This window comes from Mustela nivalis (assembly GCF_964662115.1).
Source record: "Mustela nivalis genome assembly, chromosome: 18".
NCBI lineage: Eukaryota > Metazoa > Chordata > Mammalia > Carnivora > Mustelidae > Mustela > Mustela nivalis.
The window spans coordinates 42,914,706-42,929,473 of NC_139037.1; the positions used below are offsets into that span (position 1 = coordinate 42,914,706).

Below are 14,768 nucleotides of genomic sequence, written 5' to 3' on the forward strand. Positions count from 1 at the left end.
GATGTGGGGCTCAATCCCAGGACCCTGGGATCATGACCTGAGCCGAAGGCAGAGGCTTAACCCACTGGCCACCCAGGCACCCCGTGTTTCAAAAATATTTTATAAAAATATCTAAAATGCTGAAGGTTCTGTATCCCAATTGTGGTAATAGTTATATAAATCTATACATGTCATAAAATTTCATAGTAATATACACCAAAAAAAAAAATAAATAAAAATAAGTTAGAGTATGTGAAAATTAGAGTATGTGAAAATCAGTGACCTCTGAGTAAGGTTTACTTATAGTTTCACCACTACTATTCTGTCAACATCAATTTCCTGGTTTGACAGTGTACTAGGAATAGGTAAGAGGGAGCAGTGAGAAGTTCCAGAGATGTCAGAACTCAGGAAAGCTGAGTAGGGTGTAAGGGAACTCTCTGTATTATTTTTGTAACTCCTTTGAATCTTAAATTATTTCAAAATAAAAAGCTAAAACAGAAATGGTAAAAGTTATAAGCATGTGTGTACCTAACAAGAGAGCCCCAAAGTAGATGAAGCAAAAACAGAATGGAAGAAAAACGAACAATTCAACAAATTGAAGACTTTAATGCTCTACTTTCAATAACGGATAGATCAACTAGCCAGAAGATCAACAAGGAAAGAAAAAACAACATGTTCTTAAATAACTGATGGGTCAAGGAAGAAATCAGAAGAGAAATTAGAAAATGCTTCAGGTGGATGAAAGGAAAATTTAACGCACCAAAACTTATGGGGTACAGTTAAAACAGATTCTAAAGGGAAATTCATAGCTTAAAATGCCTATATTAAACCTCCCCCCACAAAACCCAATAAAGATCTCAAATCAGATTATGGAACTAGATAAAGGACAAAGTAAACCCAAAGATATCAGAAGGAAGAAAATAACAAAGATTAGAAGGCAGATAAACAAAATAGAAAAAGGAGAACAGGGAAACCAACAAAACTGTCAAACTTTTAGCCATACTGACCAAGAGAAAAAAAAAAAAAAAAAAGAAAGAAGACAAATACTGATATCAGGAATGAAGGAGGGATAACACTACCAACCTTACAGAAATAAAGGGCTAGGGCTAGGTGTGGGGACTGACTGCTTATAGGTATGGGATTTCATTTTAGGGTGATGAAAAGATTCTAAAATTAGATGGTTGTCACAGTTGCAAAACTCTGTTACTGTATTAAAAACCACTAAACAGGAAACTTTAAGTGAATTTTAGGATATGTGATTTCTATCTTTATTAATAGAGCTAGCTGCTTTAAAGAGGACAAAACTGGACCCAAAGTGCTGGGAAAATGGTTGTCTCATGCGAAGGAGGAAAGTGCTTCCTTCCTGAAATCAGAAGCAAATATGAGGAAGCGTAGCAAGAGTGGTAAGCAGAGAGAAAATCTGAGCCCTCATGCTGAGATATCCTTCCTTTTTTCTCCAGATCTCGGACCTTTTCAGCCAGCTTTCCTACTAACAGCTCAGCCATGTTGCTTTCTCACTGACCCCCTGGGTGACCACCTGCCACAGTTGTCCTGACAGGAGTCACCATCACTCACCTGGGCACCATTCTTTTTTATCCTGATTTTTAACCACCCAGGGCTCCTTCCCCTGCTCCAATAAGGAGATCACATCTGGCTTAGAATCAGAAAGTCCTGCTCAAAAAACAAACAAACAAAAAACAAAAAACAAAACAACAAAAAAAAACCAGACAATGTTATTGTATATACACCAGAATTAAAATCAATCCATGATTATCTCTTAAAAATTATTTATTTATTGACAATTTTATTTATTTATTTGACAGACAGAGATCACAAGTAGTCAAGAGAGGCAGGCAGAGAGAGAGAAGGAAGCAGGATCCCAGTGGAGCAGAGAGCCTGATGCGGGGCTCAATCCCAGGACCCTGGGATCATGACCAGAGCCGAAGGCAGAGGCTTTAACCCACTGAGCCACCAGACGCCCCTATAAATCAATCCATGATTATCAAGAAAGAGTAAACAGGTTAAAGATCAACAGAAGGGGTGAAGGTCAGAGGAGCAAAACAAAAAAGAAAAGTTGTCCAATGGAACAGTCAATTATTATTATTTTTTAAGATTATTTATTTATTTGACAGAGAGAGAGAGCGCGCGCAAGGGAACATAAGCAGGGGGAGTGGGAGAGGAAGAAGCAGGCTTCTCGCTAACAGGGAGCCTGATGCAGGTTTCAATCCCAGGACCCAGGGATCTTGACCTGAGCTGAAGGCAGACACTCAACAACTAAACCACCAGGCACCCCTGGAGCAGCCAATTCTAACTTCATAAGGGATAATCCCTTTTTTGGGAAGCAACAAGAATCATTAATTCAGCCAGGCATTTGAGAAGCACTCATGAGAAATTCATAACAAAGAACGTAAAGTTCCAGAAGACCAATTCTGAATTTGGGGGGGGAGGCACATAACTTACCCAGTGAGATCAGGTTGTTATAATTCTCCAACATTACATCGCAGTACAAACCCTTCTGGGCAGAGTGCAAGCATTCCCACTCCTTTTGAGAGAAGTAAATGGCCACATCTTTGAACGTGAAGCCCTAAAACCACAGATCGATATATTTATTATTTTTAAAATTGACAGGCAAAATCTTTATGAGGGAATTAAAAAAAAAAAAAATGGAGAAGGCAATTTAGTAAGGTAACAATGTTGACAAAACAAGCCGTGCTGGGCCCTTCAGTGTAGAAACAAGAGAGACCAAGGTACACACTATTCTTAAGCATGCCTGGGACTACAGGAGTAACCTCTTGGGCTCTATCCTCTTCCATTAACCTCCCCTAGTCTGGGAATAACCAAAGTTCAGACAACTGGTGTTTCCCAATTAAATAAAACTATACATGCAAGCATACTCTATGTTCACTGCACAACACTTGTGGCTATCTCCTTCCCATTCTCCCAATAAAGAAAAACTTCTTAAAACTCTGAATCATTCAAAAAATATTTTATAAAATTTCTATTTCTGAAAATAGGATTTGAATATAACTTGGTGATTTCTATGATGCTTTGCAACTTACGATTTAATAACGTCTTAAAAACACATGCCCATAAATATGCCAGAATATTAAAGCCTGAGCAGTTTTCCATGTGACCAAAAATTCTAAAATAGACATCAATGTTCTTATTTTGGGGGCGCCTGGGTGGCTCAGTGGGTTAAGCCGCTGCTTTCGGCTCAGGTCATGATCTCAGGGCCCTGGGATCGAGTCCCACATCGGGCTCTCTGCTCGGCAGGGAGCCTGCTTCCCTTCCTCTCTCTCTGCCTGCCTCTCTGCCTACTTGTGATCTATCTCTCTCTCTCTCTGTGTCAAATAAACAAACAAATAAATAAATAAATAAATCTTAAAAAAAAAAATGTTCTTATTTTGGGGTACTAGGTTGCACAAGTTCTCTAAAGTTCTTTTGCAGTATGAGTCTTCTCTCCTCAACAATTTTTACATATCTGGCTATAATGTTCCTGTTCCTGTAAATTGTCCTTCACTATACTCTCCATGTTCCTGATCTGCCAGAACTGATGGGAGGAAGATCCAGACTCACACTGATGTGACCCAGGATGAACATATACTACAAAAGTGTGTGTTTGTCTCTCCTTCTCTCTCTCTCTCCATGAGTATCTTTCTTGATTTGAGGGAGGGTAACAAAACTTTGCCTGCCCTGAACCCCTGAGAATCCAACTATATATAATGTATTTAGAGGAACCAACCTTCCCAACTGACCTGAGCCCCAGAAGAGCCTGTTCTGACCTGCCCCGGGTAGATCCTTGTTCTACGACCTGAAAGACACTGAGCTCCTCAGTCATGCAGGCATCCCAAAGATATGGTGGAGCCCCCAGGCCCAGGAGCACAGAATACTTGGGCAGGCCCAGCCCTGGACAACAGTTTCTGCAACAGAGGTCTCCACCCTCTCCCTCGCCTAACAGACTCAGTTTAGCAGGTACCTCCTTAGCTTTGTTCCCACATCCCAGAACTGGGATTCATTCCCCGAATGAAATCTCTTACCACAAAGACCCTGTCCAGAATCACCACTACTGAGCCAGACCAGCTGAGCCAGACCAGCACCAGCAGGTCCTAAGTAGTCTTGGCAAAGCTCAACCATCTGGACACAGGTTACATTGGCTTTATAAGAAACCACAATTCTCAGAATCTTTGTGGCCAACATACTCTGGTTCCCAATGAAGATCACGTTTTCTAAACTTGGCTTTCTTAATTGACATTATTCCCTCTCACTGCTACCCCTAGCCTTGTTGCCGATAGTCACTGTTCACTGCATCGCAAGTACAATTACTGCATTTTAGCAGTTTAAGTTTCTGGTGACTTCTATGTCTGAATCCTCAGAAGAAGCCCGTAAATCCTAATTCAAAGGAAACTTTAGTTCAAATAAGTGAAGTCATTTATTTAAATCTGCAGTTAGCAGTGGCACTGCTGGGTTTTGAATCTGGATTTCTCCAACTCTGTAGCTGATAGTCTTCCACTTCTGGCACTTACAGATGCAGCCATTTCTGAAGCGCCTACAAGAAAATCCTGAACTGGGCTCTCTACTTGTCAAGCAGAAGATGCTTGGTCTGCTCTGTGTGTCACTACAGAGCACAGCCTTCTATGAGGGAAAATTAAAGGTAGAAAGGAGAGGAAGGAAAGAAGCAGTTCTGCAAACAAAATGCATTTATCTGATAATATAAAAATTTCCCATTGCTCTGGCTCTGTGTGGGGACTTGGGGATGTGATGATTTAGATCCAGCACCTGCCCTTAAAAAGCTCAGAAGCAGGAAGGAAAAACAGAAAAGTAGAGACAATCACAGGACATCAAGTTCTGCAGGGACTGGTTACCATGACCAAATCACCAGTGAAAAATAACGTTCTGAATATTAAAAACATTTTGGGATGCAATGATGATCTGCCGAAGAAGGAAAGTAATCTTCAGAAGCTAAAACTGAATCAAACTGGGAACCAATAAAAGTGTGCAGAGCCAAGACGACCGTGAGCTTTGACATTCAGAGAATCGGTGGAGAGAAAACCAAGCCTAAAGCTGGTCAAGATGGGAGTTTAAACGGTTCTATACTACAAAGACCTGGGACATCTAGACCATCCCCACAAAATACAGAAAAAATAGAAGCAACACTCCCATTTTTGGACGCTACAAGGAAAACAGCCTGACTTGAATCCTGGCACTTGGTAGAAGAAAAATATTTTCTCCTGAGGAATTATAATCACAAGTCAGCTCTCCCACAGGTCTGTGGCTCACATGCACATTACAAAGGTGAATCCATAAAACTTGTCATCTATAAACCTACTTTTTTTTTTTTTTTAAAGATTTTATTTATTTATTTGACAGAGAGAGAAATCACAAGTAGGCAGAGAGTCAGGCAGAGAGAGAGAGAGAAGCAGGCTCCCGCTGAGCAAAGAGCCCGATGCGGGGCTCGATCCCAGGACACCGAGATCATGACCTGAGCCGAAGGCAGCGGCTTAATCCACTGAGCCACCCAGGCGCCCCTAAACCTACTTTTTATAAACATATATTCTTATCCCCAGGGGTACAGGTCTGTGAATCACCAGGTTTACACACTTCACAGCACTCACCAAAGCACATACCCTCCCCAATGTCCATAATCCCACCCCCTTCTCCCAAACCCCCTCCCCCCAGCAACCCTCAGTTTGTTTTGTGAGATTAAGAGTCACTTATGGTTTGTCTCCTCCCAATCCCATCTTGTTTCATTTATTCTTCTCGTACCCACTTAAGCCCCCATGTTGCATCACCACTTCCTCATATCAGGGAGATCATATGTATAAACCTACTTTTTAAAAAAAATTTATTTTTTATTTATTTTCGGCATAACAGTATTCATTATTTTTTCACCACACCCAGTGCTCCATTCAATCCGTGCCCTCTATAATACCCACCACCTGGTACCCCAAACTCCCACCCAACCGCCAATTCAAACCCCTCAGATTGTTTTTTAGAGTCCATAGTCTCTCATGGTTCACCTCCCCTTCCAACTTCCCCCAACTCCCTTCTCCTCTCTAACTCTCCATGCTATTTGTTATGCTCCACAAATAAGTGAAACCATATGATAATTGACTGTCTCTGCTTGACTGATTTCACTCAGCATAATCTCTTCCAGTCCTATCCATGTTGCTACAAAAGTTGGGTATTCATCCTTTCTGATGGAGGCATAATACTCCATAGTGTATATGGACCACATCTTCCTTCGTCCGTTGAAGAGCATCTTGGTTCTTTCCACAGTTTGGCGACCGTGGCCATTGCTGCTATAAAGATTGGGGTACAGATGGCCCTTCTTTTCACTACATAAACCTACTTTAAGGTGGCTCTGGTTTGGCAGTGCTCTTGGCGGAAGCAAACACAGACCTGGCCTAGAAGAACAACATTCAACCAGGCCTCAAGAATCCATAAACAGAATTTCAAGGAAATGCCTACACACCACTAAATTGTACACTATAAAATGGTTAATTTATGTTACATGAATTTCCCCTAAATAAAAATAAAACATGCACAGAGGCATAATTCCAGGATCAGAGAGTCAGGAAAATCAATCATGCAATTGTTTCAAATTTCCACTATATTTTAAACTTTCCACAACAAAATAAAATGTTAAGGAAAAAATGTCACATCTCCAAAGATTCATACAAAACAGGTGTGTTACAAAAAAGGGGAAAGATGGTGAGAAACAAAACCACAAAAATGACAGGTAGATTTTTTTTTTTTAAAGACTTTATTTGTCAGAGAGAGAGAGCACAAGTGAGCATAAGCAGGGGGAGTGGCAGGCAGAGGGAGAAGCAGGCTCCTCACTGAGCAAGGAGTCCAAGCTGGACTGGATCCCATCATGACCTGAGCTGAAGGTAGATGCTTAATTGACTGAGCTCCTAGGCACTCCAAATGACAGGAAGATTTAAAAGGAAAAAATAGTGGCACCTGGGTGGCTCGTAGGTTAAACGTCTGCCTTCAGCCCAGGTCATGATCCCAGAGTCCTGGGATTGAGCCCCACCTCAGGCTCCCCACTTGGTGGGGAATCTCCTTCTCCCTCTACCCCTGCATTGTGTTCTCTCACTCTCACAAATAAATGAATAAAATCTTAAAAAAAAAAAAAAAAAGGAAAAATTATTTCTAGAGCAAAAAACCCCTAATATTTAAAATTAAGTCATACACAGGCTAGAATAAATACCTCCAAAGAGAAAAATTACTGGACTACAGATACAAAAAAAGATTGTGCAGAATGCCCTCTTCATTTCCACGTTGTCCTTTTTGATAGCAGGGGCAGTAAATGAAGAACTAATGGGGGCACCTAGTGGCTCAGTTGGTAGAGCATATGATTCTTGATCTTGGGGTGGTGAGTGTAAGCCCCACACTAGGCACAGAGCTTGATTATTTAAAAAAAAAAAAAAAAAAAAAAAAAAAAAAAAAAGGTCTAATGGCTAAGAAATTTTCAGAACTAGCAAAAGAAAGCATTATTCAGGATGCATGGGTGGCTCAGTCAATTATGCGTCTGCCTTCTGCTCAGGTCATGATCCCAGGGTTCTGAGATCGAGTCCTGCATCGAGCTTCTTCTTCTTCTTCTTCTTTTTTTTTAAAGATTTTATTTATTTATTTGACAGAGAGAGATCACAAGTCGGCAGAGAGGCAGGCAGGGAGAGAAAGGGGGAAGCAAGCTCTCCGCCAAGCAGAGAGCCCGATGCAGGGCTTGATCCCAGGACCCTGGGATCATGACCTGAGCCAAAGGCAGAGGCTTTAACCCACTGAGCCACCCAGGCACCCCCCCGCATCGAGCTTCTTGCTCAACAGGAAGCCTGCTTCACTCTCTGCCTCTGCCTGCCTATGCTCTCTTTCTCTGACAAATAAATAAATAAATCTTAAAAAAAAAAAAAAGAACAGAACTATAAAACTTCCTATAATCTAAAGAAATCTACTACCTTAAAAAAAGAAAAAAAGAAAGCATTATTCAGAAGCCCAATGAGTCTCAAGGAGAATAAATAGAAAGAAACCCTAGACAATTATACCAAAACTGCAGAGCACTAAAAACAGAAGAGAATATGTTAGAAGCAATTTGAGATTAAAGACAGATTATCTACACAGAAACACCAGTCTGATTGACAAATGGTTATTCAATAGCAACAGTATAAACCAGAAGACAGCAAACTGCTTCAGTTAGCTGAGAGAAAATTACCTTTCACAAATGGGGGCAAATCAAGACATTTTTCAAAAAAAAAAAACCCCAAATCAAAACCCTCACAAAACTCATTAAAGTATGTACTTCCATCTGAAGGAAAATGATCCCAAGGTAGAGGGTTTAAGATATAAGAATAATGAACAAAGAAAGTGGTAAATATGTGGAGAGATAAGCTAACATCAAAATATATAAAATAATAAAAATGTTTTATGGATTAAAAAAAGGGTAGAATTAAAACATCTGACAACAGGGGCGCCTGGGTAACTCAGTCAGTTAAGCATCTGCCTTCAGCTCTGGTCGTGATCCTGGGGTCCTGGGGTCCTGGGATCGAGCCCTGCATCGGGCTCTCTGCTCAGTGGGGAGCCTGCTTTACTTTCTCTCTGTCTGCCTGCTGCTCTGCCTACTTGTGATCTCTCTCTCTCTCAGTCAAATAAATAAATAAAATCTTTAAAACAACAAAAAAATCTGACAACAATATAAATTGTTTAATCAGTTAGATTAGCCTAGTTCCCTATACTATTCAGCAAGAGCATAAAGATGTTCTTTAGTTTGGGACACTAAGTTAAAATACATTAAAATTTCTTGGGGAACCTGGGTGGCTCGGTGGGTTAAAGCCTCTGCCTTCAGCTGAGGTCATGATCCCGGGGTCCTGGGATCGAGCCCCGTGTCGGGCTCTCTGCTCAGCGGGGAGCCTGCTTTCCCCTCTCTCTGCCTGCCTCTCTGCCTACTTGTGATCTCTGTCTGTCAAATAAATAAATAAAATATTTTAAAAAATAAAAATAAAATACATTAAAATTTCTAAGATAACCACTAAATAATTGAAACTAGTTTATAATTTTCAAATTCACGCAGGGGTGAAAAGAGGTTAAAACAAAATGGAAAAGGTAGGTTAAAAAGCACAAACTAAGCCAATAATGATACTTTCAATTATATCAGCAATTTTTTAAAAAAAGGACTTTATTTTATAAGTAATTTCTGCATCCAACATGGGGCTTGAACTTACAACCCCAAGATCAAGAGTCACACGCTCCACTGACTGAGACAGCCAGGTGCCCCGGTTTTAGCAATTAGTATTAATGGGCTAAATGATCTCATTAAAAGACAAAGGTCAAAAACCAAAGCCCAAATGGTGTTTACAAGAGATACAACCAAAACATAAATAACCAAAAAGACTGGAGGTAAAAGATGAAAATATACACTCCTAATAAAAAATAAATGTATTGAGACACACATACACATAAATAAAAGAACAAAATTATGACAAGTCATCATCATTATGAGAGAACACATCACTTGAAATAACTGACAGATACGAGACAAAATCAGTAAAAACAGAAATTATTTAAATTACAAAATAACAAAATTAACAAGCTTGATTTAATGGTAATATATAGAATAATGCACCAAATTCAAATATGCGCCAGTTTAAGCACACATTCAGGTGAATTTCCATCACTATCACATTCTTCTCAGACATATCTGGAGGATTCAGAAAACTGATCACATTGGGTCTTAACACACGATAATCATTTTGCTTGAACTCATAGTAATAAAAAGATGCACATTAATAGGATTGCCGGGGGGCAGGGGTGGCAAATGGAATGGAAAGGTCTTGGATGACAGGTCATCCCTGGCAGGACTAAATGCATCCTCACTTACTGTTCTATTCCAACACTAGGATTGGTGCTCCAATAAATACAGAATGTGCTTTATAGAAAATGTATAACAAATGTGAAAGAGTTAGAGCTTTGTCCTAAAAGTAACAGGGATTCACTCAATAAAGGATGTGACATGACTGGACTATTTCATAGGCAAGGAGTAAAAGTAGAGCCAGGGAGCCCCATTAGAGGACAATACACTATCCACCCTTACACAAAGGTCTGATGTGGCAGGCAGACAGTGGAGTGAGGTTAAAGGCATGAGATCAGGGAACTGGAAAGGCACAGAAGCAATGGGATTGAGACCAGGAGGTAAGAGTTGGGGGAACTCCAGGTTGCCAGTTAAAGGACACATTCAGGTGAATTACCATCACTATCACATTCTCCAAACCTTATATAATGACATTATATAGAGGAAGTTATGACAAAGTCCACGGTCATATAGAAAAATAGGTAAGACTCTACCTTTTTTTTTTTTTTTAAACAGTGCATAGCTTCTCATGAAGACATAGAAAGGGGGGGCCGCTGGGTGGCTCTGTAGGTTAAGCGGCTGCCTTCAGCTCAGGTCATGATTCCAGGGTCCTGGGATTGAGTCCCGCATTGGGCACCCGGATCCATGGGGAGTCTGCTTCTCCCTCTCCCTCTGCCTGCCTTTCCCCCTGATTGTGTTCTCTCTCTCTCTCTGACAAATAAATAAATTAATTAAATAAAAGAAAGAAAGTAAGTAAAAAAGGATAATTCACTACTCTGAGGAGAGGAAATAAAGGGAAATGGACAGTTGTCCAGGGTTTAGGGCAAGGGAAGCTCGAGTTCCTTCCTTACCAAAATGTGCTAAGACTGGATGGGGAGGGTGTAGTTTTTCCTCTGAGAATCTGAGGAAGGTTCTAGCCAGGATGGGAATGGGAAAGCAAACACAACAAGTTCTCACAGAATTCAGAAGAAAAGGCAGAGAAAAGAAACAGATTAATCCAGAATACAAAAAGTATTTTATTAGTCTTTTGAGAGAAAGGAACCCTTGAGAACTAACTGATCAGAATTAATGAAGAGCCACACTCAGACACATCCAAGGAAAACACCCTGAACATACTACCAGTATTATGCCATTCTTTAAAACTCCAAAGTCACAGAAAAGAAAAATCTAAATAAACACCCCAAATTAGGAATTTTACAGCCAACATTTGCTGGTCATATCTCCACCAGATACTTAAAGATCGAATCATTTGGGCAAAAGACAAAGTACTTTAGGAAAATGTGAATGACTTTTTAAAAAAAGATTTTATTTGTTTATTTATTTAGAAAATGCAAATGGGAAGCAGAAAGGGGGAGAGAACCTCAACTAGACTCCATGCTCAGCATGGAGCTCGACACAGGATCAACCTTGCAACCCTGAGATCATGACTTGAGCGTCTAACTCTTAATTTCAGATGCTTAACCGACTGAGCCACCCAGGCACCCCTGAATGAGTTTTCCATATTTACAGTAGAGAAGGCCATGGGATAAAGGGAGAAAACATTTTTTGAAAACTCTGAATCTAAAACACATTCAAAACAGATTAACTGTGAAAAAATATTTTCAAAACTTACGACAGAGAATATGTTTAACATATAAACTTGTTCAACATAAACCAAAAAAGGTAACACTCTCTTGACAAATGGGCAAAAGTAGAGGGATTCTAGTTGTACTACTTGTTAACTGTTTAATTTTGGAGTGACTTAATAGAATTTATTTCCTTATCTGTCAACTTAAAATAATACCGTATTTCATCAATTCTGGGGTACCACTGATTGTAAAGCCACCATTACTTACACCAGTAAAGAAAAAATACCACTGATGAAACTATTACTTGCTAAGAATTGCAAAACCAGTCTTGATTTCAAAGAAGTTTAACAGAATTGAAGAAACACAGTTATACCTGTCTTAAAGGGTTATTAATGTGGATTCAACAAGATAACACATGTAAAGAACTTGAAACTACAAGCTGGTTGCTTCTATCAGTAGCATGATCCCATTCTGAAAACAAAATTACATACCTACACATATGTATAGACAAAATTTGAAAATATTAATCATGACTATCTCTAGATGGGGGGGACCATGGGTGACAAACTTCCTTAATCAACTTTCTCAAGTTTTGAAATTTTTGCAAGAATCCTGTATTACTTTAGTCATTAAAAAGAGAGCAATTAGGTTCTTTCTATCTTGGGGGAAGAAAGTATGTAGAGCTGATAGGAGCAGGCAGGCCTTCCAGACTGTTAGAAATTTGGAAGCAAACAGGCTACTGCATGTTGACTCTGAAGCGGACCACAAAGAAATTAATTAGTGAGGCTGAAGTGAGTAACCTCATTCTGTTCTTTAACTTCCCTGCCAAATCAGTGAGGCACATGTGTCACAGCTGTTCTGGTAATTAATAAAACCCAGGGAAATGGAAATTCTAGATTGATGAGACAATGTATGCAAAGCAGACAGCCCTCGTTTAGACTTCTGTCTGGTTTAGGAAAACTCCTCCATAAATTTAGTTTCCTTCTCTCTTGCCCTTTTTCCAAATCACTACTGTAAATCTTTTGGATAGAATCCTGAAACAAGACATTGTTCTGAAAACCAGGAAGCCCTTTCCAAGTAGAGAGCCAAATACAACTTACCTCTGCCATGACTTCTGATGTACAGTGGCTTTTCTCTCCTCTTCTGGATTCTTCTAGAATGAAAAAGGTGGAAAAGGGTTAAACTATGAGACAACAGACCTTCCAGGAGCTCAGAGAAGGCCAAATCACAGCAAACCCTGGCTCCACTCCAGGCACCAAGGGTGAAACCAAAACCAAAGAAGCCTGTAACCCCACCTCCACTCCTATCATCATCACACAAAGCAGGCCACCTCAGCTGCCCAGATGGGAGTCCTGGGAGAGAACTCCAGACTGTGGCCTCCTTTCTCCATAGGAGCCTGTCTGGGTTCTTCCAGGCCTGTATCTTAGACTGAGCCCAGATCTGTGGCCCTAAAACACAACCTACGTGGATCCATCAGTCAGAATCTCACACTCCTGTCCTCTAAAACTGAGGCACCATTATGGGCCTGGATTCCCTGAGCCCTCAGAGTAAAAGCACAAGAAGTGGAAGGAAGTGCTCCCAGGGCCAAGCTCTGCAAAACCCTGGGACACCAGAAATAACCCCGGGGAGAAGCCCATTCACCGCGCTGAAGAGCGAGCGGCGGTTTCTGCGTCAGTTTCGGCTGGAATCCAGAATCCAGCAGGGACTACTGGGACTAAAAAGGCTCGAAACGCATGCGGGTTATGAGACTGACCCACAACCCATCCATTCGCTGACCCGGCTCAACGTCGACCAAGAAAGTACAAAGGGAGGCGCTTTTCCAGTTCTAGCTCCAGAGGCAGAGCCAGCGACGTGGCCGGCCACATGGGGCTCTCACACTAGATTCCTAGTGTCCTAACCACGGCCCCGCCGGCAGTGGTCGCCGCGCACTGGAGGTCGGGCGCACAATCCAGTCCGGGGAGTATCGCACGGACTTTGTGCACAGGCAGGAGACCACACACAGCGACACCTCTGACCTCCAGACACCGCCAGCCAGCTCCAGCGCCAGCCTGAAACCGCTCGCCCACCCGGTGGAGGTGCACGGCTGATACCTCCCTCCCCCGAGGGAAGAGTAGCGGCCTCGACATTCCCAACTTTCCCGACGTCCTTTACTTTTTGAGCGCGAGGACGCAGCCTAGAAATGCCGCACGGCCACCCCTAAGTAAGACTCCAGACAGACCCCGGCCCCGCCCCGGAGCCCCTCACCTTGCACTTCTCCCGGGTCCTCACACACCAGTCTGGTCGAATCCGCAGGCGGACCGCAACGCCCCAAACCCTCGCCCCCGAACTCCCGCCAACTCACTAACCGCCAGCCAACTTCGGCCGGAAGTGGCAGATGCCGCAGAGCCCTCAGGAAAATATAGTCCCGAGGAGGAAAAATCCAGCTAGAGCCTGGCGGGTACAAGGTTTCACCGCCCAGTGCGCATCGCGTACTTAGCCTTCAGGCCAGTACTGACGGCGCACGCTAGCCTGAGCATCCTGAGGACCTGGGCGAACCGACAGGCCCAAGCAGCAGGAGTCGTCTGCTGAGGGGGAAAAAAAAAAGAAAAGAAAAAAAAAAAAGTTGTGGACCGTGGAGGCTTCTGGGAAATGTAGCCCACAGCGGAGGAAAGGTGGGCTGGTCGGCCACCAGCACAACCCGAGTCCTCAAAGTTTACCCGTAAGCAACAGTCCTCGCTGCAGACTGCGCAGCGCACAGAGGCGGGAAGTTAAAAGCCGGGAAGCAGTTAAAAGCCGCCGGGAAGCAGACGGTTCAGAGTTCTCTCCGCCAGGAACCGCGCTCTGAGAGCGGGATCAGAGGGGACGACTCCCCGCTACACCATGAATTAGGAGTCCCCCGGGACCCGGGCTATTCAGCCCGCCCCATGATCCTGCCTGGTGGAGTTTGGGTGCTCAGGTTTCGGTTGAGAATTCATTCCTCAGTCCCGGGCGCCACCAGAAAGTGCAGCACTCCCTTAGTCGATACTGCTGCAAGGTAGCAGCCCGGCATCCCGACCTTTCCACCCAATTCGGGCGGGGCCGCAGGGACTCCCGGTAAGGGCCCATCCTGGAGGCGTTTGGGAAATGTAGTCTCAGCCTAACGAGTTGGGAATGCGGCGGAGGAGAACCTGAATGAGGACGGGTGGTAGTCTTGAACTGAAGATGCAGGGGTCTGAGAAGGCAATTAAAGGAGGATAAGCTGAGGTCCCGAGTAGAAGTCATAGAATACCAGTACTGAGCTCTATATGCCACGTATTAATGTTTCCAAACTTTTTCTAAGTACATAAATACAGAAAGTTACACTAACATTTGTTAATAGTAGTTAATTGCTAGGATGTGTATATGTGCTGCCGAAGCGA

General features: G+C 42.4%; 1 protein-coding gene across 13 annotated transcripts in view; it reads right to left on the reverse strand.

Moving 5' to 3' along the window:
• The window catches only part of ZNF568 (zinc finger protein 568), a 70,628-nt gene that overhangs the window by 6,584 nt on the left and 49,276 nt on the right, over positions 1–14,768 (reverse strand). For 6 of the 13 annotated variants that reach the window (XM_082708855.1, XM_082708853.1, XM_082708836.1 and 3 more), the window contains 3 exons: positions 12,492–12,544; positions 2,440–2,563; positions 1,555–1,650 (listed from right to left, as the gene is read on the reverse strand). In XM_082708855.1, the coding sequence (XP_082564981.1) occupies positions 1,555–1,650; positions 2,440–2,563; positions 12,492–12,544 (273 nt within the window). The other 7 variants (XM_082708846.1, XM_082708851.1, XM_082708849.1 and 4 more) reach the window with 7 other exon arrangements.